At 44.0% G+C, this 27,190-nt stretch overlaps 1 protein-coding gene and 1 long non-coding RNA gene across 2 annotated transcripts in view; both read left to right on the forward strand.

Moving 5' to 3' along the window:
• The window catches only part of LOC126203404 (uncharacterized), a 1,362,544-nt gene extending 1,361,984 nt beyond the window's left edge, over positions 1-560 (forward strand). Inside the window, exon 6 of the long non-coding RNA XR_007540262.1 lies at positions 505-560. This is a non-coding gene — a long non-coding RNA (uncharacterized LOC126203404). The remainder of the gene's footprint in view (positions 1-504) is intronic.
• Positions 561-628: 68 nt separating this feature from the next.
• Positions 629-26,683, forward strand: LOC126204243 (extracellular serine/threonine protein kinase four-jointed; the record flags this gene model as incomplete). The annotated part of the gene is made up of 3 exons (XM_049938637.1): positions 629-827; positions 10,373-10,608; positions 23,581-26,683. Coding segments are annotated over 3 exons (1,176 nt in total), but the record flags the coding sequence as incomplete, so codon positions are not given.
• Between the last annotated feature and the right edge of the window lie 507 nt (positions 26,684-27,190).

The following is a 27,190-nucleotide window of genomic DNA, read 5'->3' on the forward strand; positions in this document are numbered from 1 at the left end:
CGCAGCGCGCCGTTACATGACATGTTATGATTCCTCATGAGTCCATTTTCTGGATTCCCTTCTGAGCACCGACATTTGAACCTGTTGTTATACGACTTCCCATGGTGCACTTTTTGCAACTCCTTGTGTCCGCTGGTACTCGCACCAGTAGTGCCGGCCGCGGTGGTCTAGTGGTTCTGGCGCTGCAGTCCGGAACCGCGGGACTGCTACGGTCGCAGGTTCGAATCCTGCCTCGGGCATGGGTGTGTGTGATGTCCTTAGGTTAGTTAGGTTTAAGTAGTTCTAAGTTCTAGGGGACTTATGACCTAAGATGTTGAGTCCCATAGTGCTCAGAGCCAGCCAGCACCAGTAGTATCTCCTACCTACTGGGTGTGTCTCAGACGCTGTGACTTGCAAGTGTCAGTCCATAGGCCAGTAGTGGTGTTGTCATTACTCTGATTCCTGCAGACAGCTTCCTCTCGATGCTGGACGCCGTAACAGCGACCGTGCCGTGTCGTGTTGCAGAGTGTGGGCGTGGCGATGGCGGCGCTGTGGTGACATGTGGGAGGCGGCGGCGGTGCGCTGGCTGCTGCTGGCGGCGGCGGCGTTCGCGCTGGGCCTGCTGCTGGGGGCGGCGCTGCCCCCGCTGCTCGTGCCCGCCGCCTCCGCGCCGCCCCCCGCCCTCTACGCCGCCTCCGCCGGTGGCGGCGCCACCTCCCCGGGCCGACAGCGCCTCCGGCCCCCGTCGTCCACTGCGTCTTCGGCGACGCTGCCGCCCCACGCCCCCGCCAGCCTCATCGCAGCCACCGGTTCTGACGGCGCCGTCTCCTTCGTCGCCCCACCTCCAGGTATGCACGGTCACCAGTTTTTTGTAATTCTTGTTTAAATGCAGATCCACAGCCTTCAAACATTTCGTAAAAGAAAATATTGTCCTTGTAGGCTGCATATTTACATTATTCATTTGCTGTGCTATTGGCCAATGTCGACTACCCTGTCATTATCAAGAACACATACACCAGCGAAGAAATACTCCTACAGGAGCATAAAAAATGAATATGTTCCGGTTTATTTAAAATACTGACTGAAAAGTGTTGTACCAGCTGCCTCATTCTACCTTCCTCTGCACCTATAAAAATTGTCCCAAAAATTTTGGCATGCCAACATATTCACGCTGTTTTTAACATGGCATCTCACCTCTGACTCGGACAAATCTCCCGTAACTGTAAGTCACTCACAGCCACTAATCCATCGTTCAAAGTCGCTCGTACCCATCCACTTCCAATTGCCCTTTCTCATTCATTCAGCCCGACACTGTGTCATTATCTCTTTGTGTCTCTCTGTCATTGCCTCCTGTGTCACAGCAACAGTCCCTTCATCCTGTCCTACTACTACAGTCTCGCCTCTCTCTTACGGTCTTGCACTTCTCTCTGTCTTGTTGCTAATATCTCTTTCCTTACTTCGTCCTGCTGCTGTCTGCCCTCACTGTTATTATCTCTCTCTTCGCCATTGTCATACATTCTGTCTCCCATTATCACTGGCTCTCACCCAGTTTCTCTCCCTCCATATTCGTGCCCCCCCCCCCCCCCCCTCCCCTGGGACTATCTCCTTCCCTCTTTTTCCAGCACTGTTCTGTGACTGACACCTACGTTCCACTGCCTCTCTCTCTCTCTGCCATCGTCTCCTTCGCTCCTTTTTTTTATCGCAGTCACTGTGTAAGATCTTCAATTATTTATTACTTTACCGTCTTTTTGCCACTACCTTCTCATCTCAGCGTAAAAAAATCACGAATGTGTTCGTAGGCCAAAATTTTGCGAAAATTTTTGAAGGGGCTAAAGAAACTACGTAGAATGATGCGGCTGGTACCCCACTTTTCATTCAGAGTCTTTTAAATAAATAGGAACATATTCACATGTTTTTATTTTGGTCCTATTGGAGCATTTTTCCGCTCGTTCCCGTCTTTTCGCTGCTGTAGCAGGGCATGAAAAGAAATGTGTTGTTCAGCAAAATTTAGATTGTTTACCTGTGTGAAAGTGAAATAAAATAAAGCAAAACTAATTTCACATCTGAGATTGGATTTTACGTCAAAAAAAAAAAAAAAAGTGTTCCAAGACTACAGCATATTTCTCCGTGATAAGTCATTTAAACTCGTCTCACATCGGATTTCACATGCATAGATATGAAGAAAGTTATCAACGTGTTCGATATCGGGATCGTAGAAACATATCGCAAAAATTTCAGTCATTCGATGTGCATAGCCATCTTGGAATCCTCGGCAATGTTTTGGTCGCTGGTGACGGGGAAGAAATAGTTTAAAAAGTCATTTTTGGGACTTTCCGAGGAACCCTATGAACTAATGGTTCCTCCGTAAGCCCCATCAAGCTCACCGTACACCAAATCAAATGAAAAACGAACCAGTTTGCTCCATTTTCCTAAGCAGGAGGAAATGTGCAATATTCGTACTTTGACCCTATACTGTAGAGTATAAGATTAAGACGGTTGGATGTAGAAATGGCTATGCAAAACACTTGACCCTACATGTTTATCACCAATAAAACCCGAGATATAAGCTCCGGAAAATCCCCTTTTTATGCCAGTAGTTTTGGAACATATTAAGTACGCATGCTGTCGCATGCGTCCCGTATAAAATCATGCGCCACATGGTACGAGATGTGGCATACAAGTAAAATTATCAGTCTACATGCAAAGTCACAAATGAATAACGGTTTGCTATGGATCGAACACAGAAAAATAAAGGATGATTTCTATTAGAGGCTTTATAGTGGCTGTAGAAGGGTGAGCTTTTGTTAATGAACCCATGTTCGAAAATGTACCGTTTCGATGTAAAATCAGTTTGGAGATCGGATCACTTTCAAATCTCCCGCTTTACGGAACGCACACAAGCTGAGAAGAGAGCTCCGTAGTGAGTCCCAGTTGTAATTATGGCATCATATAGCACCTTCATCTGACTACAGCAACGGCCGCGAAAAATTGGAAGGTTCGACACTAGGAGGGTTAGCTGTGATACTCCAAGATCGCGTCGTTTGTCATGCAGAAGATAGCCAGAAGACGAGTACTCGAAACATTGCCTATGACGCATGCTGCTACAGCACAAGGGTCAGAGATCTCCGCTGCGTGTGTACCGTGAAGTGGGAGTTTTTAAAGTGACCCGATTCTCAAACCGATTTTACATCCAAACGGTACATATCTGGACATGAATTCCTTATCGAAACTTCATCTACGAAGACTCCCTTACAATCGCTAGAAGCCTCTATTCGTATACAGTAAAATTACAGGCCGAAGATTCCGTTCTTCCACAACAGGACTACATAGTATCATATGCGAACCACGACTAATCTACTAGGAGACACCGTATCATATGCAGGTCACAACCAGTGTACTAGAACATTGGTTGTGGTGCACACGTGATACAATGTATATCCGTAGTGAAAGGACGGAATCTTTGTCCTCAAGTAATGCTATGAAAAAGTCTTTTACATATTTTCGTGCACTTTTGTTTGTGTTCGATACTGAGGATATTATTAATGATGACTGGGATCACATGTGGATTGATGATTTGATTTGCATGCCACATCTCGTGCGTCATCGTGCATACTCTTAATGTATGTGTGCTTGATAATGACATGATAGTCGAAATTAGCCAACGGCACAGCTAATAAGTGATACAAATGTACAGCCTGCAACGAAAAACGTCTTCTTTCACGATTTCAGTAATTCCTAACGCATTTGCTGCTTCTGTAATCACATTTGTCTGCCTAGTCTTAAATAGCATATTGAATTACATACGCTAAAGTGAAATGAATTGATCGATGGGGACAAAACCAGTAAATCCGGATTCGAGCCCGAATCATGCGACGCCTCGTCTAAAATAATCAAATACGACATTATTGGCAATGACATGAGAGGGTGCCCGGCAGTATCGGTTCTACAGTTAACGTGTGCTGCAGACATATCCGCATCAGATGCACACCGAAAATTTGTAATTAGCACTCATAGAATATTCATACTACGTCGCTCGTCACAGCAGGCAGCGCATAGTCATTTTAGTGCGCGACAACAGCCCACACATCTTGCATGCCACTAAAGCAGTAACAAACATGTAGAACATAACCAGACTAAACAGTAACTTAATCTTATACGACTTACACGTTAGAAAAATATTATTTCAGTTCCCTCTACTCAAAATTCCCTTTTTTGCCAGAATAGGCCCCACCACCAACAATAATACATTGACTCACTTTACAAACAAACGAATATCGAGCTAGATACAGACAACACAGAAAAACCAAAAGGTGATAGAAAAACACTCAGCGACAGTTAGCTACACTGTATACAGTAAACAAACACAATCAGTACAGAGTGAAGACTGAAAATGAAGTGTCGAACTGTAATTTGTTCAAAAACACCTAAAATCGGACATCCTTGTGTACAAAGGCCAATTAAGTACAAATCGGCCACGACACGTATGGAATAATACGATTTCAAAATCGTAATTAGATCTTTATAATAATTTACTCTTACGGAACTTGCGCTCCATGAGCTGTTCCTCATCTAACAACAAGAGAATAGCAAGAAGTGCTGTAGTAACATCTGTAATCATTATACATAAACAAACATATATTTCAGACCATTGAAGAGCGGTGGTAAATAAAAAGAAATGGAAAGTGTATGGCACAAACGAAACAGGGTTTCATTTAGTTGCATAAACAGGCTATACCGCAAGGAGTTAGCTAACCGGACGAAAAATTAGTCAGCCCTAGAAAAATAGTTACAAGCATCTTTTAATACCGTGTGATTCCACCCGTAGACTTGATAATCCCCTGGATTCGGTCAGGCAGCGAGTCCACAAGGTTGTGCAGGTACCTAGTATCTAGGTTAAGCTATTCGCTGAGGATTTGATTAAGCAAATCCATCAAGTTGAGGCGATGCTGACGTAAGCGTCTTAAGCGATGCTCCAACATGTGCCACCAATTTTACATGGAATTCAAGTCAGGTGATTTGTTTTGCACGCCAGTCGAGTTGTAGTAGGCTGGGGGAGTGTTCAGAAAACTAGGCATAGATTCTTCTAGCCCGTCGAACTTTATACAGAGAATTGAAAGCAGTATGGCGCTTGGTATTTCATTTTAGTGTATATGCTTATTTTGGCTTTATTTCCTTCATCAGCACATGCCTTGACACTATAAATGGACATATGTCAACTTTGAGTAAAGAATTATTGCTGTATGTAGGTCGGTTATAGAATTATTTTGGGCAACGTTTCAAGTTTTTCGATGATTTGCTGTTCCGCGTATATTATCATACATTTTTTAATAACTGACAATTGTAGAAATTCAAGTTTGACAGCTACTTTTTTACTCAAAGATATTTACAAATATTCAACCAACAACTACAGACAGCAATAACGGTTTACTCAAAGTTGACATATGTCCTTCTACAAACTCTTTTTCTATACGATCCATCACCATCTGCTAAAGATCTACTGTGCGACCGTTTCATTGTAGTGAATGTTGGCCAGTTCATTTTGGCTTTGACAACCCTCGATTAATTTATACTAATTAAGATGTTGCTGCATATTCATCGGACGTTCTGTTCTCTGTGTTGTGTCTAGACCATACAGCCTAGACACAATGCTGTAGCCGATAGGGCACGCAAGGCTAACGCAGACGGGCGTGAAGTCTGGAACATGAGAACTTATCAATGAATAAGAAGAAAAGTACGTAGATGCTTGTTACTTAACTTTTAATTAGTCCTTGGAATACATCTCTCTTGAATATTAGTAAGCTATAGGCACTGATACAAATGGCGCCTTGCTAGGTGGTCGCCACTTAACTTAGCAGAGGGCTATTCTACTGTCTATCTCTCGGCAAATGAGAGCAAGGCTTAGCACGTCCAATCGCTAGTTATGTTGTCCGTACAACTGGGGACGAGGTCTCCTCAGTCTCTCGAGACCTGCCTTGTGGTGGCGCTAGGTTTGCGATCCCACAGTGGCGACACGCGGGTCCGACATGTACTACAGGACCGCGGCCGATTTAAGTTACCACCTAGTAAGTGTGGTGTCTAGCGGTGACACCACATTCTGCGTCCTGTTGCACCATACAGTAAACGCATGTCTGCAAGCCCATCCGTTTGTTAATGCGCCACCTCCTACTACCAGAAGATTAACTCAATTGTGGACACATCACAGACGATTGTGTGCTTTTTCTCGTAGCGCTTTGCATTTCGATGAGCAGAAGACTGTTATGAAACGGAGTAGTTTAAAGACACATTCTGCCATGAGCACCTGACTGAAGATCTGAAATATTCATTCACGACAACTAGCTCCTTGTCAAGTAGCTCTCAGATTAGCTTACTGTATCGTGCGTTTAATTTTTATTGTACGTATTTGGATGCACCCAGCTTGTTGTACAGTTGCTTGGACGTTGCAGTGATTTCCCTAGATTGCCTCAAGGTTGATTCATATTGGACATAACGAAATGTCACGGAACGGATCGTCACCGTCATATTTTAATGTCTTCACGGTACAAGGAACGTCAGCACGACATAAAGGCAGACACTTGGCGGCCATTCAGTAGGACATCGCTCCTTGACCGTGGTTCGATTACGCGAAGTTAAGTGAACATCATGTGACGTTGACTATTCGTATGAGAATAGGGAAAGGATGTTATCCCGCACATTCACATCGAATAAAAATTTTTAGTCTCTGGAAGTTGCAATCAGGGTCAGATTGATAAGGCACATCTGAATCATAAATATTGGTGTGCATAAAATACAACGAAGCACAAGTACTACTGCATAAGAAGCCCTGTTGCCATGGATTATCCCCTACTTACAATATTACCTCCTTACTGTATACAGTCAGTAAATATGTACGTTTTAATAGTGGATTGTGTGAAAGAGATGGATTTACATATTTAAACTTTGTACTTTAAACCAACTTGGTTAAAATAATCGTAGGCAGACACCCCAGTTGTTGAAATGATACGTTGAATTTTCGTTTTTTTAAAATGGATAACTTATATTTGTATATGAAGACTCAAATTATCTTGAATAAGACAATTCATGTGAAACCATTCTAAGAATGGACTTGTACGTAATAATGACTACAATTAACTGTATGAAGCTTGTATCCACACAGATACCATTGGTGACCTTGTAACTCTCGAAGAATGAAGTTATAATTAAATCTAGACCATTCACTGCTTACGGGCGTTGATAATTATCAATGGGAACAGTTGAAAAAAGTGTGCCCCGATCGGGACTCGAACCCGGGACCTCCTGCTTCGAAAGGTCTAGATTTAATTATAACTTCATTCTACGAGAGCTGCAAGATCACCAATGATATCTCTCGTTAGTACATTGTACTATCCAGAATGCTGAGTTTATTTTGTCGCTTAACTTAATATCAATATTTGTGTTAAGCCTTAACACCTATTGCTGGCTACATAGTCGATGCTGCCTAAAGCCAAAAAATAGAAATACATACATAAACCAATAAATAAAGACTCATCATAATGACTCGTTGGTAATCCCAGTATCAAATGGTGAAAGTGAAGTTTTGAGATAGCGCCCGTCCTAAAATTGTCGAAATATATTATCAGCATTTAGATATAGATATAGAAGGAATTAGGATTCGTAGGAGAGTTTACAAAGACCAAATTCATAAAGGACATACTAGACGACTCTTGCGTAAGACAATGTTGGCCCAAGAACAACGTCAGTTACGATTGCAGGGGTACGAGATCATAGAGATTGGACCGTGGATCAGTGGAAACGTGTCGCCTGGCCGAATGAATTGTGCGTTGTTTCTGCTTTTATGTTGTGTTAAGGTTACTTGTACGTGAACACATTAGCATATGACAGTGACTATCTGTTCCATGACATTTCGTTAAGTTTAGTACGAATCAATCTTGAGGCGATGTAGGGAAATCACTGCAACGTGAAAGCAACTGTACAACGCGCTGGGTGCGCCCAAATACGCACAATAAAAAATATACGCACGGTACAATCTAATCTGAGAGCTACTGGATAAGGAGCTAGCTGTAGTGAATGAATATTTCAGACCTCGAATCAGCTGCTCATGGCAGAAATGTGTTTATAATCTGCTCTTGTTTCATAACAAACAGTCGTTTACCTCATCGAAATATGAAGCGCTACGATAAACAGCGATGTTCGTATCCAGATAAGCCTTCACCCGCGCGAACGGCTTCTCAGAACATTCAGCGCGATGTGGGCCAGCGGGGGCAGTAGTGAGATATGAGGAACATTCAGCTGGGCTTCAGTGGGATCTGTGGTAGTAATTGAAGGCAGCACAACCACTGTTGACTACATGGTCATTGTCTTCCTTGACGACGATGACATCTTCCAGTGATCTAAAAGTCTGTGCCACATAGCTGTGCTACAGTGGTTTAAGCAGCATGTTAGTGAAGCCACATTGACGTCTTGGTCACCAGATTCGAATGGCCTGAGCTCAGTGGAACACATTTGGGGCGCTATTGGGCCTCAAGTCCGAACCTGCAACCACCGGCCGATTATTTGCCGCACTTGCGTGACCTGTGCGTAGGCACTTGGTGCCATATACTTCCGATGGCCTACGAAGGACTTTTCGAATCTATGTCACGTAAAATTGCTTCCTTATTGCTTTATAAAGAAGGCTAACATTAGGTCTCGCGGTTCTAGGCGCGCAGTCCGGAACCGTGCGACTGCTACGGTCGCAGGTTCGAATCCTGCCTCGGGCATGGATATGTGTGATGTCTTTAGGTTAGTTAGGTTTAAGTAGTTCTAAGTTCTAGGGGACTGATGACCAAAGCAGTTGAGTCCCATAGTGCTCAGAGCCATTTGAACCATTTGAAGGCTAACATTAAATTAATAAGGTGGTCATAATGTTCGGCTTATCAGTGTCTATGCTGGCTACCGGCCGTGGGAGCAATCTCCCACTACGACTCTGTAGCTCTATAAACCACTGCTCCAGAATATGCTGTAAAATGTGAATTAGCTGCCTGTAGCTGTACAAGCGTCTGTCCGAGAAAGTACTGTAAAATGTGAATCACAATAAAGTTCTACAGCTCTAAAAGCTGCTACTCAAGAAAAAGACGATCGTGTGAAACCCAGCTCGCGCTATTCTTCCACGGGACTCAGAGGGCCGTAGACACGGGTTCCAGGTAGATGCCATGTTTCTTGACTTCCGCAAGGCGTTTGATACAGTTCCCCACAGTCGCTTAATGAACAAAGTAAGAGAATACTGACTATCAGACCAATTGTGTGATTGGATTGAAGAGTTCCTAGGTAACAGAACGCAGCATGTCCTTCTCAATGGAGAGAAGTCTTCCGAAGTAAGAGTGATTTCAGGTGTGCCACAGGGGAGTGTCGAAGGGCCGTTGATATTCACAATATATATAAATGACCTTATGGCTAACATCGGAAGTTCACTGAGGCTTTTTGCGGATGATGATGTAGTATATCGAGAGATTGTAACAATGGAAAATTGTACTGAAATGCAGGAGGATCTGCAGCGAATTGACGCACGGTGCAGGGAATGGCAATTGAATCTCAATGTAGACAAGTGTAATGTGCTGCGAATACATAGAAAGAAACATCCTTTATCATTTAGCTACAATATAGCACGTCAGCAACTGGAAGCAGTTAATTCCATAAATTATCTGGGAGTAGGCATTAGGAGTGATTTAAAATGAAATGATCATATAAAGTTGATCTCGGTAAAGCAGATGCCAGACTGGATTCATTGGAAGAATCATAAGGTAATGCCGTCCGAAAGCAAAGGAAGTAGGTTACAGTACGCTTGTTCGCCCGCTGCTTGAATACTGCTCAGCTGTGTGGGATCCGTACCCAGATAGGGTTGATAGAAGAGATAGAGAAGATCCAACGGAGAGCAGCGCGCTTCGTTACAGCATCATTCAGTAATCGCGAAATCGTTACGGAGGTGATAGATAAAGTCCAGTGGAAGACTCTACAAGAGAGGCGCTGAGTAACTCGGTACGGGCTTTTGATGAAGTTTCGAGAACATACCTTCAGCGAGGAGTCAAGCAGTATATTGCTCCCTCCTACGTATATCTCGCGAAGGGACGATGAGGATAAAATCATGGAGATTAGAGCCCACACAGAGGCAACCCGACAATCTTTCTTTCCACGAACAATACGAGACTGGAATAGAAGGGAAAACCGATAGAGGTACTCAAGGTACCCTCCGCCACTCACCGTCAGGTGGCTTGCGGAGTAGGGATGTACATGTAGAATGCTGTAAAATGTGAACCGTAATAGTTAAAAAGTTTTATTGAAGAAAATGTAAAGGTGACGTTTGTGGCAAGGTACGTTACTACGTACGCAAGGTGGGAGTGTAAGTGTGACTGTGTGTGTGCAGGGCGGCGGACGGTGGTGGAGGACGGCGTGTACTGGGGCGCGCAGGTGGAGTCGTCGCTGCCGCCGGGCTACGGCGACGCCGACGCGGAGCGGTGGCGCCGATACGCGCGCTCTGCGCCGCTAGCGCGCCTCGAAGCCGACGGCTGCGGCCGCACCTACAACCGGCTGGCGGTCTTCGCCGACGGCGAGCGCGCCTGCTGCCGCTACCGGCAGAACATCGACCAGCTGCAGGGAGAGGTGCGTGCCCTCACACTCGCAACATGGGTCCTAGTCTTAATTATTACCTCGAAACATTCAAACCGTGACCATGAAACTTGGTGACGACTTGAGTGACCTCTTCAGTGCTACACATTTTTACCAACGACGGATGACACGGCGGAGACAGTTATACAAGGCTGCATTTTGGCTCGCCAGGAAATAGTCCGCCCCGTATATCACCTAGTCATCACTTTGGAAACACCTGTCACGCAATGGTTTCTTCATGTGAGGAAACATACGGACTGAATACCAAATAAGTTCCTTTCGGAGTATGCTAATGCACTAGCTCCATACTTAACAATCATATACGAGGGCAGTTCAATAAGTAATGCAACACATTTTTTTTCTGAAACAGGGGTTGTTTTATTCAGCATTGAAATACACCAGGTTATTCCCCAATCTTTTAGCTACACAACACTATTTTTCAACGTAATCTCCATTCAATGCTACGGCCTTACGCCACCTTGAAATGAGGGCCTGCATGCCTGCACGGTACCTACCATTCCACTGGTCGATGTCGGAGCCAGCGTCGTACTGCATCAATAACTTCATCATCCGCGTAGTGCGTCCCACGGATTGCGTCCTTCATTGGGCCAAACATATAGAAATCCGACGGTGCGAGATCGGGGCTGTAGGGTGCATGAGGAAGAACAGTCCACTGAAGTTTTGTGAGCTCCTCTCGGGTGCGAAGACTTGTGTGAGGTCTTGCGTTGTCATGAAGAAGGAGAAGTTCGTTCTGATTTTTGTGCCTACGAACACGCTGAAGTCGTTTCTTCAATTTCTGAAGAGTAGCACAATACACTTCAGAGTTGATCGTTTGACCATGGGGAAGGACATCGAACAGAATAACCCCTTCAGCGTCCCAGAAGACTGTAACCATGACTTTACCGGCTGAGGGTATGGCTTTAAACTTTTTCTTGGTAGGGGAGTGGGTGTGGCGCCACTCCATTGATTGCCGTTTTGTTTCAGGTTCGAAGTGATGAACCCATGTTTCATCGCCTGTAACAATCTTTGACAAGAAATTGTCACCCTCAGCCACATGACGAGCAAGCAATTCCGCATAGATGGTTCTCCTTTGCTCTTTATGGTGTTCGGTTAGACAACGAGGGACCCAGCAGGAACAAACCTTTGAATATCCCAACTGGTGAACAATTGTGACAGCACTACCAACAGACATGTCAAGTTGAGCACTGAGTTGTTTGATGGTGATCCGTCGATCATCTCGAACGAGTGTGTTCGCACGCTCCGCCATTGCAGGAGTCACAGCTGTGCACGGCCGGCCCGCACGCGGGAGATCAGACAGTCTTGCTTGACCTTGCGGCGATGATGACACACGCTTTGCCCAACGACTCACCATGCTTTTGTCCACTGCCAGATCACCGTAGACATTCTGCAAGCGCCTATGAATATCTGAGATGCCCTGGTTTTCCGCCAAAAGAAATTCGATCACTGCCCGTTGTTTGCAACGCACATCCGTTACAGACGCCATTTTAACAGCTCCGTACAGGGCTGCCACCTGTCGGAAGTCAATGAAACTATACGAGACGAAGCGGGAATGTTTGAAAATATTCCACAAGAAATTTCCGGTTTTTTCAAACAAAATTGGCCAAGAAAAAAAATGTGTTGCATTACTTATTGAACTGCCCTCGTACAACCTTTCGCTCGACGACAGATCCGTACCCAAAGACTGGAAAGTTGCACAGGTCTCACCAACATTCAAGAAACGTAGTAGGAGTAATCCTTTAAATTACAGGACCATATCGTTAAGGTCGATATGCAGCAGGATTTTAGAACATATATTGTGTTCGAACATTATGAATTACCTCGAAGAAAACGGCATATTGACACACAGTCAACATGGGTTTAGAAAACATCGTTCTTGTGAAACGCAACTAGCTCTTTATTCACATGAAGTGCTCAGTGCTATTGACAAGGCATTTCAGATTGATTCCGTATTTTTGGATTTCCGGAAGGCTTTTGACAGTGTACCACACAAGCGGCTCGTAGTGAAATTGCGTGCTTATGGAATATCGCCTCAGTTATGTGACTGGATCTGTGATTTCCTGTCAGAGAGGTCACAGTACGTAGTAATTGACGGAAGGTCATCGAGAAAAACAGAAGTGATTTCTGGCGTTCCCCAAGGTAGAATTATAGGCCCTTTGCAGTTCGTTATCTATATAAACGATTTGGGAGACAATCGGAGCAGCCGTTTACGGTTGTTTGCAGATGACGCTGTCGTTTATCGACTAGTAAAGCCATCAGAAGATCGAAACAAACTGCAAAACGATTTAGAAGAAATATCGGAATGGTGCGAAAAGTGGCAGTTGACCTTAAATAACGAAAAGAGGTCATCCACATCAGTGCTAAAAGGAACTCGTTAAACTTCGGTTACACGATAAATCAGTCTAATCTGAAAGCCGTAAATTCAACTAAATACCTAGGTATTACAACTACGAACGACTTAAATTAGAAGGAACACACAGAAAATGTTGTGGGGAAGGCTAACCAAAGACTTGCGTTTTATTGGCAGTACGCTTAGAAAATGTAGCAGACATACTAAGGAGACTGCCTACACTACGCTTGTCAGTCCTCTTTTAGAATACTGCTGCGCGGTGTGGGATCCTTACCAGATAGAACTGACGGAGTAGATCGAAAAATTTCAAAGAAAGGCAGCACGTTTTGTGTTATCGCGAAATATTTGAGAGAGTGTCGCAGAAATGGTACAGGATTTGGAATGGACATCATTAAAAGAAAGGCGCTTTTCGTTGCGACGGAATCTTCTCACGAATTTCCAATCACCAACTTTCTCCTCCGAATGCGAAAATATTTTGTTGACATCGACTTACATAGGGAGGAACGATCACCAAGATAAAATCAGGGAAATCAGAGCTCGTACAGAAAGATATAGGTGTTCATTCTTTCCGTGCGGTATACGAGATTGGAATAATAGAGAATTGTGAAGGTAGATGAAGTAGTCCCTGGGGTCCATGTCAGAAGAATACAAAGGGCGAGTCAAAAGCTGTTAACCCAAAAAGCAGCAAGCGTAATTGTGTCGTCTGCACAATGAGCTGAGGCATTGTGGAGCAAAAACTCCCCCTCGTACAGCGTCCTGCGCATTTTCATCTTGACAGTTTAACGTAATATTTTCTGGAGATTTTGGTAGAATGTTCCTGTGACGTACTCATATTTTCCAACCGGCAAAATCTCTTCGGGTAAAGATACTCACTGTTAGCCATCAAACATAAGGATAAAACCGGCTGAAAATTTTGCCCAGCAATGTACAGTGTGCTCGGAAATTCCCGTTAGAAACCTCAAGTACTTGTAGAGGAGACTTAATAGATAATACTTTGTATTGGAACCCACGTCCGGAAACTTAACATTTCCGTGTTAACAGACGCTTGAAAAAATGTTTCCTAGGTACCAGGTGTAGAAGTTGTTGTTGTTGTTGTGGTCTTCAGTCCTGAGACTGGTTTGATGCAGCTCTCCATGCTACTCTACCCTGTGCAAGCTTCTTCATCTCCCAGTACCTACTGCAACCTACATCCTTCTGAATCTGCTTAGTGTACTCATCTCTTGGTCTCCCGCTACGATTTTTACCCTCCACGCTGCTCTCCAATGCTAAATTTGTGATCCCTTGATGCCTCAAAACGTGTCCTACCAACCGATCCCTTCTTCTAGTCAAGTTGTGCCACAAACTTCTCCCCAATCCTATTCAATACCCCCTCATTAGTTACGTGATCTACCGACCTTATCTTCAGCATTGTTCTGTAGCACCACATTTCGAAAGCTTCTATTCTCTTCTTGTCCAAACTAGTTATCGTCCATGTTTCACTTCCATACATGGCTACACTCCATACAAATACTTTCAGAAACGACTTCCTGACACTTAAATCTATACTCGATGTTAACAAATTTCTCTTCTTCAGAAACGATTTCCTTGGCATTGCCAGTCTACATTTGATATCCTCTCTACTTCGACCATCATCAGTTATTTTACTCCCTAAATAGCAAAACTCCATTACTACTTTAAGTGTCTCATTTCCTAATCTAATTCCCTCAGCATCACCCGATTTAATTTGACTACATTCCATTATCCTCGTTTTGCTTTTGTTGATGTTCATCTTATATCCTCCTTTCAAGACTCTGTCCATTCCGTTCAACTGCTCTTCCAAGTCCTTTTCTGTCTCTGACAGAATTACAATGTCATCGGCGAACCTCAAAGTTTTTACTTCTTCTCCATGAATCTTAATACCTACTCCGAATTTTTCTTTTGTTTCCTTTACTGCTTGCTCAATATACAGATTGAATAACATTGGGGAGAGGCTACAACCCTGTCTCATTCCTTTCCCAACCACTGCTTCCCTTTCATGCCCCTCAACTCTTATAACTGCCATCTGGTTTCTGTACAAATTGTAAATAGCCTTTCGCTCCCTGTATTTTACCCCTGCCACCTTCAGAATTTGAAAGAGAGTATTCCATTTAACATTGTCAAAAGCTTTCTCTAAGTCTACAAATGCTAGAAACGTAGGTTTGCCTTTTCTTAATCTTTCTTCTAAGATAAGTCGTAAGGTTAGTATTGCCTCACGTGTTCCAACATTTCTACGGAATCCAAACTGATCTCCCCCGAGGTCCGCTTCTACCAGTTTTTCCATTCGTCTGTAAAGAATTCGCGTTAGTATTTTGGAGCTGTGACTTATTAAACTGATGGTTCGGTAATTTTCACATCTGTCAACACCTGCTTTCTTTGGGATTGGAATTATTATATTCTTCTTGAAGTCTGAGGGTATTTCGCCTGTTTCATACATCTTGCTCACCAGGTGTTAGAGTTTTGTCATGACTGGCTCTCCCAACGCCATCAGTAGTTCTAATAGAATGTTGTCTACTCCCGGGGCCTTGTTTCGACTCAGGTCTTTCAGTGCTCTGTCAAACTCTTCACGCAGTATCTGATCTCCCATTTCGTCCTCATCTACATCCTCTTCCATTTCCATAATATTGTCCTCAAGTACGTCGCCCTTGTATAAACCCTCTATATACTCCTTCCACCTTTCTGCCTTCCCTTCTTTGCTTAGAACTGGGTTGCCATCTGAGCTCTTGATATTCATACAATTGGTTCTCTTATCTCCAAAGGTCTCTTTAATTTTCCTGTAGGCAGTATCTATCTTACCCCTAGAGAGACAAGCCTCTACATCCTTACATTTGCCCTCTAGCCATCCCTGCTTAGCCATTTTGCACTTCCTGTCGATCTCATTTTTGAGACGTTTGTATTCCTTTTTGCCTGCTTCATTTAATGCATTTTTATATTTTCTCCTTTCATCAATTAAATTCGATATTTCTTCTGTTACCCAAGGATTTCTACTAGCCCTCGTCTTTTTACCTACTTGATCGTCTGCTGCCTTCACTACTTCATCCCTCAGAGCTACCCATTCTTCTTCTACTGTATTTCTTTACCCCATTCCTGTCAATTGTTCCCTTATGCTCTCCTTGAACACTCTACAACCTCTGGTTCTTTCAGTTTATCCAGGTCCCATCTCCTTAAATTACCACCTTTTTGCAGCTTCTTCAGTTTCAATCTGCCGTTCATAACCAATAGATTGTGGTCAGAATCCACATCTGCCCCTGGAAATGTCTTACTATTTAAAACCTGGTTCCTAAATCTCTGTCTTACCATTATATAGTCTATCTGATACCTTTTAGTATCTCCAGGATTCTTCCAGGTATATAACCTTCTTTTATGATTCTTGAACCAAGTGTTAGCTATGATTAAGTTATGCTCTGTGCAAAATTCTACCAGACGGCTTCCTCTTTCATTTCTTCCCCCCAATCCATATTCACCTACTATGTTTCCTTCTCTCCCTTTTCCTACTGACGAATTCCAGTCACCCATGACTATTAAATTTTCGTCTCGCTTCACTACCTGAATAATTTCTTTTATTTCATCATACATTTCATCTATTTCTTCATCTGCAGAGCAAGTTGTCATATAAACTTTTACTACTGTAGTAGGTATGGGTTTTGTGTCCATCTTGGCCACAATAATGCGTTCACTATGCTGTTTGTAGTAGCTAACCTGCACTCCTATTTTTTTTATTCATTATTAAACCTACTCCTGCATTACCCCTATTTGATTTTGTATTTATAACCCTGTAATCACCTGACCAAAAGTCTTGTTCCTCCTGCCACCGAACTTCACTAATTCCCACTATATCTAACTTTAACCTATCCATTTCCCTTTTTAAATTTTCTAACAATTACACGTTTGTATTTTGAAACCGGTAAACAATATTTTATTCAAAATAATCTCCATTGCTATTAATATATTTCTCACACCTCTCCGGCAAGCTATGAATGCCACGCCAAAAAGCAATTCTTCTTTTGAAGCTAAACAGTCAGCTAGCCATTTTCGTACATTTTCATACGAACTTAAGAGTTGTTCAGCGGGAGCGTGTCCCAGTGATGCAAATACATGATAATCGGACGGAGCCAAGTCTGCAGAATAAGCCGCGTACCCTGGTATTTCCCAACCGAACGCCTCGAGCGTTTCCATGACCCGTTTTTCTGTGTGTGATGGGGCATCATCAAGGAGCAATACGACTTTGTGTGGCCTTTTTGCGTGTTCCGGTCGTCTTTCACGTAATGCCCGATTGGAACCGATCATTTGCTGTCGGTAGCGATCAGTGTTAACGGTTTCACCAGCTCATAACAGATGGCACCCTTCAGAGCACTGTCATCTTTCCAAAGCGATTTGGTCTTGCAGTGGATGCCGAAGGTTTGCCTGGATTCACCCGTGATTTTCGACGCTTAGGACTCTCAGAAAGTATCCATTTTTCGTCACCTGTCAGTAGTGGACGGAGAAAGAACTTTCTTTTGTATCTGGCGAGCAGCATTTCACATGTGCTCTTTGGATTCTTGGTGTCTTCAATTCAGTTCTTGCGGAACCCAATTTCCCACTTTCTGCACCTTTGCCATAGCTTTAAACCGACGAGAAACTGCATTTCGCGTCACATACAATTGTACCGCGAGTCCCAGTTGAGTTTGAGCATCATCTTCATCCTATGAGGCCTGCAATTCGATGTCTTCGAACTTTTTCGGTCGTTTCTCGCGCTCGGCGTTTCTCACGTCAATTTTTTGAGCTACTCGATACACTGTATTTTCCCAAGAGCGTGTTTGCCGACAGCTTCGAGAAGCAGCAGCAGCAGCTTTTTTTTTTTTTTTTTTTTTTTTTCAAATGATAACAGAAAACCAATGCTGTCCGCAAATCGTATCCGTAGGCACAAAAGTGACATGTTTACGGCTTTGAAACAGATACCGATGTGTGGAATTTGGTTTATGTGTGTTGACATTCGTCGTCAGCCGTTACAGGAAGCAGACGGCGCTGCAGACACGATCTCGCGGACCCTGCATTGACGGCTAGCACCATCTATAGGGAAATTCCGGTTTCATACTTCTGCACCTGGTAGTCATGGTGGGGCGTGGTTGCGTCGAATCAGGTGATGTCATTTGACATGTATCCTACATCTGTGACACGATTCGGGCACCATTCAAGTGTCTGTGAGTATTAGAGAGCAACATGGGTGGGTACACGTTTTCAGAATGCACCGACATAATCCCTTTGTATGTCGGAGCTCACGGTAATGGAAGACATGCTCGTCGCCTTTATCAAGATCCGTATCCACAACATCCGACTCTATCGCATACCCTTTCCTCCACAATTACGCAACGGCTTCGACAGAGGCTTACCTTCACCGGCAGCAGGCGTGACTCTGTGCTGCAAGGAGATGACGCACACTTGAATTGGAGGAGGCATAGTGTTTATGCAAACTGTTTAAATTTCCTTTTTGTTCCTTTGTTTATTGATGGGTGGAATTGTAAAACAAGTCATATACCGGGTCAAGCCGAACAAAACTTGTAAATGGTCGCATTATCAACACATTTTCAAATGGTTGTAGCACAGAAACAGTATGTTTCCGGACATGTGTTTCTATACAAAATTCTATGTACTAACTCCCCTCTACTAACCCTAGAAGTGTGACGGGAGTTTCTGGGCCCCCTCTCTTTTATTCAGATATTGGTACTCTTTACAAACAAGAATCATTTTAATGAACCGAAACATTTTACGACCTGAAGTAGAAATAGGCGACGCTTTTCTGACTGTATGATCAGCAATAGAAATTTAACCTGTCCTTCAAGGTTACTGACTAATCACCCACCCACGCAAATAGGGTCTTATTCGGAAATAAACATCGTTTTCTAATCATATCCAAGTCACATACTCGAAGAAACTAATTCCTGAGAGGTCGCACTCTTGTGTGTAAATAAAGTCGAATATTAAAATACTTGTATCAAATTTATTAGAAACTCTCAGATTGTGTTAAAAACGCTAAGATGAAAAAAGAATAAATTAGCATACAAGAGAACATGAACCTTCTTCATTTGACTCCATAACCACGTCCTTAACCACTACGCTACATTGTTTTCACTTTTTTTTTTTTTTTTACCTGCGACACGTCGTTAACTGACATTTAATCGTAAGAAATCGTACTACGGATGATGCCTTTGTGATATCTTCACTGTGCCATTGCCTTGAAACAGAGTGCTGCAAGTTATAGTACAAAAACAGCGAAAAATAAGGCGTCTTTTCGTCGAATAACACGTCATTTTTACATCATTTCCCATCAAGTCGAGTTTGTCGCTAGTCCCTTCCACAACAGAAGATGTTGCTACAGGAGCTCTCTGGCATCATTCAAACATCCTCTGTAACGGAGTAGGAAAGGAGAGCATGGCCAACGTACAATCTTCTATTATCTTGTTGAAAGATAACTTCACAAAGACGTCTAAGGCAGGCCACAGCTATCGCCCTTAAATCGTCAGAAACGTTACGGCGGCTGTCCAAAGTACCGGGTTTGTGAACCAGAGTTGAAAGCGTTGTATACCACTGGCAACCCATTCGGTGACGAATACAATCTGTCAATATTCGAAGCCTGTGCACATGGATATGGCCTTCGTGATGCTGTATGAAATTTTGGATTCCGCTGAAATGACGACGTGAAGCCACCCGTGTGTACAGTTTGGCGTTGGGTCGACTAACTCCGGTGCATCTTTCTCTGGTGCCACATCAGCATATAGGGAAGCCGTAACAGTTATCGCCATGTTGACAGTCCGTGGAGCTACAGACGCCATCACATTGTCCGTGTGGATATTAATCTTGCCCCAAACATGCTCATTTCCTTAGTTATGGCATGTAGCGTGGCTGTACGATCCTGCACGGTGGAGCAGAAAGTACGTCTTATCCTTTCGGGCTCTAGTTGTTTGGGGTCTCTGAGATCCTGCACGGGGCTGAGTATGGGACTTCTGAACCTGTCTACACCACATGCGCGTGATGGTCGCAGCATCTCAACTAAGGGGAGGAGCTGGACTGTGGGGCGGTAAAACGCATTCTCGATAAGCTATGAGGGTGCCTTTGTCGAAGCCTGCAAGTGCTGGTAGAATTTTCTCTTTCTTATACGAAGTAAACACGATCCTCTTCCAAATATTCAACATTTAAATTTTGCCACGTTTTTACGCACAGCTTCGCCTGCCTACGCTTATACCATGTGTACTGTACAAACATATGCCTGATTCTCTGCTGCTTTCACCATACAGATCGAGAGAGAGTGTTAAAAGTATACCACGAACTGTGGATAAAGCCCGACCAACAGGCATTACACACATTGATCAAAAATGATAGTGCATTGAGAATGGCTAGTTTCTACCTGAAATCTAGATCTGCCAATAAAATTTCTAAAAGACGACTGATAGCTGAAATCTATTATTTACAAGCCAATGTAATACTCCCTGCGTGCAACAAGCCTTTTGAATGGAGGGTAACCTCATGAAATTTGGTTGAGATTACTCAAGGTGTATCTGATTTTTGCTTCAACATCACCCTCTTCTCATGCCCAATCCTACGGGATTTAAGCGCTTCTTAAACATGCTGTATTTTTTTCCAAATAGTAACTAACCAAACCACCGTATAAAACAGCTTCAAATGTCTGTTTACTTTGCAGCTGGTTCTGAGTACACAAGATGGGCTACTGGAGCAGTGAATTAGATCTGAAGACGATCCAGAGTGATCTAAACATGTAATCTAATTAAAAATGTGCAACTGAGACGAAACAATAAATGAGAATTTTATTAGATATCTGTTCATTTCACGTTGGGCATGCAATTGAGAAAAAGTGTAGAAAACGTTTGAAAATATTTTTAAAGTTTGTTCACTGGATGAGTATAGCAGAAAATTTCCGCCCCATTTTATGAAAACCTATTTTGCACGCATCTCAGTGTTCCTGATATCATGTATGCTGAACTATATGTTGTAAAATAATATAGTTTTGCAGGTGGATTCATTATTAGATGATACTGCCTGAGAAACATGTTGCGGATAGGGATAGTAGTTAAGAAGTTCAAAATAAAAACGTCATAACTGATGTGCTAGTTTTTCACGAATCTCAAGTTTCATCACATCATATCTCGTGAATTATGCGTCATATAATGACATAATTTTGCAGGCACATATAGAAGTGTACATGGATACAGTCAGCAAGCTGCCTTATGAATAGAGCTGATAGTATGAACAACGAAAATGTAATAAGTGATAAACTGTTTTTCCTTTCGTTATTTTGTGGGGTGCGCCAGCAAGAAAAAGACCGATAAAGGTTTAAAATTCTGTGTAAATTTGTTGGGAATCGGTAACTCCTCCCATTTTGAAACCCTGTAAGATTACAGTCTGGGTATTTACACACAGTGCATTAAGCTTCTTTTTCAACCCCACCCATTGACAAGTAGGTTGTTCTTACTCTATAGTACTACTTTCCTGATAGCAAGTTATATGTGTACTAAGTTTTGTCGGACTGATCCAGTATTTTAGGAGGATTGTTAAAATAATTATCTTGTTTTCTTCCATCCCAAATGCACATTTTAATTACATTACATGTTTAGATAATTTTGGAACATCTTAAGACCTAAGCAATTACGTCAGCAACCCATCTTGTCTACTCAGAACCGTATATCAGAGTACTGTCAGTACATGTAATCTAATTAAAAATGTGTATCACTCTGCATCGTCTTCATATCTGAGTAATTGCGTCATAAATCCGTCTTTTCTACCAAGAACCACATATCAGAGTTATGCCAGTACTCGATATGTGGTTCTGAGTACACAAGATGCGCTTCTGGCGCAACAAATTAGATCTGAAGATGATCCAGAGTGATCTAAACATGTAATCTAATTAAAATTGTGCAGCCGAGACAAAACAATAAAGGACAATTTTATTAGATATCTGTATATTTGCTGAAGTCACTAAGACGATTATGTCAACCATAGTGATTTTAGGAGGAGATGATGAACATGTATACATAGATACTTACATACCTCCACTTTTATAATATACTAACCTTTTATCTGCAGCTTCACCTGCATATGTGTACAATATACATATTGCCTACATCTCCTCCTCCCCCTCTCTCTTTCCAAATCTCCTCAGCCTCTCTTGCCTCTCTCTGTTCATCTCTACATCTCCCAACTGTCAGTCTATCTCTTCCTCTCCTCTCTCTCTCTCTCTCTCTCTCTCTCTCTCTCATATATATATATATATATATATATATATATATATATATATATATATATATATAACCACAGAGTCTATCCGTATTATAAAAATTGCATTTTAAAGACACCACCACAGTGGCTGCCGTTCAACATGTGAGCTGTTGATTGTAGAGCACTTTAGAGGATTGTGGGGCCTCGACGCCATAACTCCTCCACACTATCTGCATGTGCACTACAACGCTAATCACTTGGGTGACCAACTACGTAGTACACTTCTTGTTGTTAGGATGCTTGTTCCACGCTGCATTCCTTTTAATGGCCAGAACTATTGTTCTATTGGGTTCAGGGTAGTAAAGAGCTGTGCTGCCGTGAGAGGTTCGAGTCCTCTCTCAGGCTTGGGAGTGGGTATTGTTCTTAGCGTAAGTTAGTTTAATTGGTGTGTAAGTCTAGGGTCCGATGACCTCGGCGGTTTGGTCCCTTTGGAAATCACACACATTTGAACATTTGAGAGTTGTGCATCGTTTCTGTCAGGTGTTCAGCTATCTGCTGGCACGGGATGTGGTGCTGTCGAACTAAAGTAGACTAAATAAAGTTTTGTGGAATACTGGGTAGTAGCGAGCAGCTACCTGCTGGTGCAAGAGCTGGGGCTGCCGAATTAAACTAGACTAAATAAAATTGTGTCGGATACAGGGTAGTAGCGAGAGTTGTGTCGTTGCTGCGCAGGTGTTAAGCTACCTGCTGGCGCGGGAGTTGGAGCTGCCAAACTAAACTAGACTAAATAAACTAATGTCGGATACAGGGTAGTAGCGAGTGTTGTGTCGTTGCTGTGCAGGTGTTCAGCTTCCTGCTGGTGCGAGAGCTGGGGCTGCCGAATTAAACTAGACTAAATAAACTTCTGTCGGATACAGGGTAGTAGCGAGTGTTGTGTCGTTGGTGTGCAGGTGTTCAGCTACCTGCTGGTGCGAGAGCTGGGGCTGCCGCACTAAACTATACTAAATAATCTTCTGTCAGATATAGGGTTGTAGCGAGTGTTGTTGCTGTGCAGGTGTTCAGCTACCTGCTGGCGCGGGAGCTGGGGCTGTCGAACTAAACTAGACTAAATAAACTTCTGTCGGATGCAGGGTAGTAGCGAGTGTTGTGTCGTTGTTGTGCAGGTGTTCAGCTACCTGATGGTGCGATAGCTGGGGCTGCCGAACTGAACTATACTAAATAATCTTCTGTCAGATATAGGGTTGTAGCGAGTGTTGTTGCTGTGCAGGTGTTCAGCTACCTGCTGGCGCGGGAGCTGGGGCTGTCGAACTAAAGTAGACTAAATAAACTAATGTCGGATACAGGGTAGTAGCGAGTGTTGTGTCGTTGATGTGCAGGTGTTCAGCTACCTGCTGGCGCGGGAGCTGGGGCTACCGAACCTGCCGCCGGCCACGTGGCAGCCGGTGCGCGCGCGGCAGCCGCGGTGGTCCCGCGTGCGCTCGCAGCTGGCGCTGGCGCAGTGGGCGGACGGCTGGCCCGTCGTGCTGACGCGCTTCCTGCCCGAGCTGCGCCCCGCGCACATCCCGCCGCTGCTGCGCGGGCCCGCGCGACGTCTCCACCCGCCGGACGCGCGCGCCGCCAACGCCACCGACCTGCCCGAGCTGGCGCAGTGGTCCGACCTGCTGGTGTTCGACTTCCTCACCGCCAACCTCGACCGCTTCATCAACAACCTGTACAACCTGCAGTGGAACCCGGCCATGATGGAGGCGCCCGCGCACAACCTGGCGCGCGACTCGCGCACCGGCCTGCTCGTCTTCCTCGACAACGAGAGCGGCCTGCTGCACGGCTACCGCCTGCTCGACAAGTACGGCCGCTTCCACGCCGACCTGCTGGCCGCGCTCTGCGTCTTCCGCCGGCGCACCGCGGACGCCGTCAAGCGGCTGGCGGCCTCCGGCGACGTCGGCGCCGCGCTGGAGCGCCGCTTCCGCCGCGCGGGCAGCGCCGCCGACGGCGACGACGCGGAGACCAACGAGGTGGACGCCCTGCCGCCGCTGCCCGAGAAGAGCGTCCAGATTCTCAACGAGCGGCTGCGCCTCGCAGCCGACCACATTGAGGCTTGCGAGCGGAGGTACGCGTAGCACAAGCCCCGTAGGGCTCCCACCGCACGCTGCCTCGCCGGCTTCTCGCCACTCGACTACTGCAGTCAGAAGCGGGACTCACAGCCGTCGCCAGACTATAGGGAGGACGTCTGCTCTCGAAGCACTGAGCGCCTCGGCCTGCACTGGACGAACGACGTCTCTTCCAGTGAAGCCAACCCGAGCTGACTCCTTTCTACGACATCCATGATCACCTCCACGCACGTCCTGTCATCAGTTTCTGAGATTTCCGATATCTCAGACCTTTTGTGTGGCTACCATCAGCATACGAAACAACGAATTCGCCAGTGTTGTGATGAACCGTCTATGGCAACTGGATGCTGGAAAATTCTGCTCCCTTTCGTCTACTTGCTGTGCAATTCTCGACAGAAGAGTCGTGTTGTCTCGGATTATATGTCAGTGCATGTGTGCAAGAAGTGTCCCCCCTTACACACATAATAATTTTTCGAATTTGACAGAGGTAGACTAATGGCAAAGCACAGGAAGAAGTTTTCTCTCTACATGAACTTTGCCCCATACGCCTTGACCTGGTGTGGTTACCAGTACGAACATTCGAAAGCAGGCTCTTCCACACTTATAGGTCTTTCATCGCTTGAAACAATGCAGAGCAAAGGGTGCGAACATCTCGAAGTGGAAACGTAAACTGTATATTAATTATCTACTGCAGCAGTGGTACGCAAAGTCGTAGTGGAAACTTGGGAAAGTGTATACACAGGGCACAGATGAGAGGCAGAATTGCTTCTCAATAATCCTTACCACCAAGGCGCATTCGAAGTGTACGGTTACGCCTTGGTTGGTGGCACGCTCGTAAGTTAGTGGTACGTGGAAGAGCGCCATTTCAGTGTACTCGGGGCTATGGACAGCCGCTCTTATGTGCATGACATTCCAACGTCTGCATTCTGTTTTCTTGGAGCTACCGACAGGACCAGAAAGCGTGACGCAATACTGGCATTCTTCCAGGCGCTGTGTGGTGGTCCTCCCATTGTCCAGGCCCGCCGCAGAAAATGTCAGGGGTGACCGGAGGAAGTGCGCAAGAGACAATACTGTTTTTCTACGGCGCGGGCGACACAAAAGGACGCCGCCGTGCGAAGGCATACAGCGGAGGCTGCAGCGTCATTAAAACTGTGGTAGGCGCCCGGCGCGCTGCCTCTGACCGGCTTCCATTGTTGACAGCTTGCAGAGACGTGTAGGTCGCCAGCCAGTGGGAGGGACTTGGGGCCGTGGCGAAGAGGCGGCACCCAGCGACTGCTTCCTTGGCAGAAGATATTCGAGTGACAAAGAGAACAAACAAAGAGAAAGAGAGAGAGAGAGAGAGAGATTATGTGTGTGCTGTGTGCGTGTGCGTGTGAGGCAAAGAGACACAGTGTTACAAACACACAACTACTGTCTATGTAATAATCAATTACACCAAGTCCGCTAGGCGGGATTAAGGTAGCATCAAATGCTCGGCACAGCGCAGTGTGTGATAATATTGTATTCGCTAAGAAAACTACGTTAAGCATTCGACGTTTTATGTACTTGCTCTTCAGTGGTTGGTAATCAAAAATAATACATGAACGCTGTTTTTGTTAATACAAGTGCCTATCTCCTTGTCTTTCAAAATTTAGCCTCCTCTCTTTCAAACAATTTGCTTATGTACTAGACCAGATGGGTTACTCTTTTACTGTATCTTATCTATAAAACATACCATACTATTGTATGGTTCACTCTAAATTTTTCAATCCTTCAGTCTCGGAAATACTCGTTAAATTAGATATTGAGTCTAACTGAACTGTTTAAAGTCTTTTATTTTCATAAAGTGTTCAGATAATGACCCTCTTGTCGTCTTCCCATCTCTGGTGTATAGTTAAATAATGACGCCTGTTGACGGTTGCAGTGATGAGCAAGATGGTAATGTTTGTAGATTATATTTTTTTGACTGATTGTAAGATATATCTCAAGACTTTTGCATTGCCAACAGATGTTCGAAACTGTTCTGAGGATTAGACTGTAATCTACTTACACTTGTTTCATATACGAATCGTTGATTATAATAAATTTTTATGTTGTACATTATAACGTTCTTGTATAACCTGTTGTCTTTTTCTATTGTGTAAAGTATTGTCTACTTATATGAAACAGTTATGTAAGATACAGAGGAATATTTTTAAAAGAGACAGTGAGTGGACCAATCCTTCTCTGAACTGCATTCAACTTTTTGTATTGCTGATTGCAGACAGTGTTTCTGAGAGATTATCTGGAACTTTGCATCGGTATGGTAATGCCTCCTGAGCGATGGTGAACCAAAGTGAGGTTTTACACATTTATATTTGTAATTTATTTCAAATATACGATTTACCACGTAGTCCTTTGTGTTTCACTGAGATTACTTCCCAGGTTATGCCCAGCTTCCCGTCTTATTCTCTGATTGACCAAAAGCTACAGATGTTGGTCTTCTTAATCCTGGAATTTAAATACAGTGTTTGTTCTGTCACTCCATCTATTCACATAGAAAACTACAATAAACAGTGTCGCCACAATTATGAAGAACTACTATAGTAACCACTTAGTCTCTCTGCAGGAAGTGTATCTGCTGCTCTCCTTTTCCTGTCCAAAAGTGTGTGTGATCCTGCTGGTACAGTAATGTGTAATTGGATTTATGGGTTATCCCTGATGTTATTCGACTTATAAATGGACCAAACAGAAAAGAAAACTAAGGACAAATATGGAAAGGGAATTAAACATTCAAGAATAAGAAGTAAAAGTTTTACAGTCTACTGATAACATTATAGTTTTGTTGGAAGGGCAAACGACTAGGAAGATTAGTAGAACGGAAGAGGTAGTACTTTGAAATGAGGTTATATGTGGCATT

This window comes from Schistocerca nitens, chromosome 9 (assembly GCF_023898315.1).
Source record: "Schistocerca nitens isolate TAMUIC-IGC-003100 chromosome 9, iqSchNite1.1, whole genome shotgun sequence".
NCBI lineage: Eukaryota > Metazoa > Arthropoda > Insecta > Orthoptera > Acrididae > Schistocerca > Schistocerca nitens.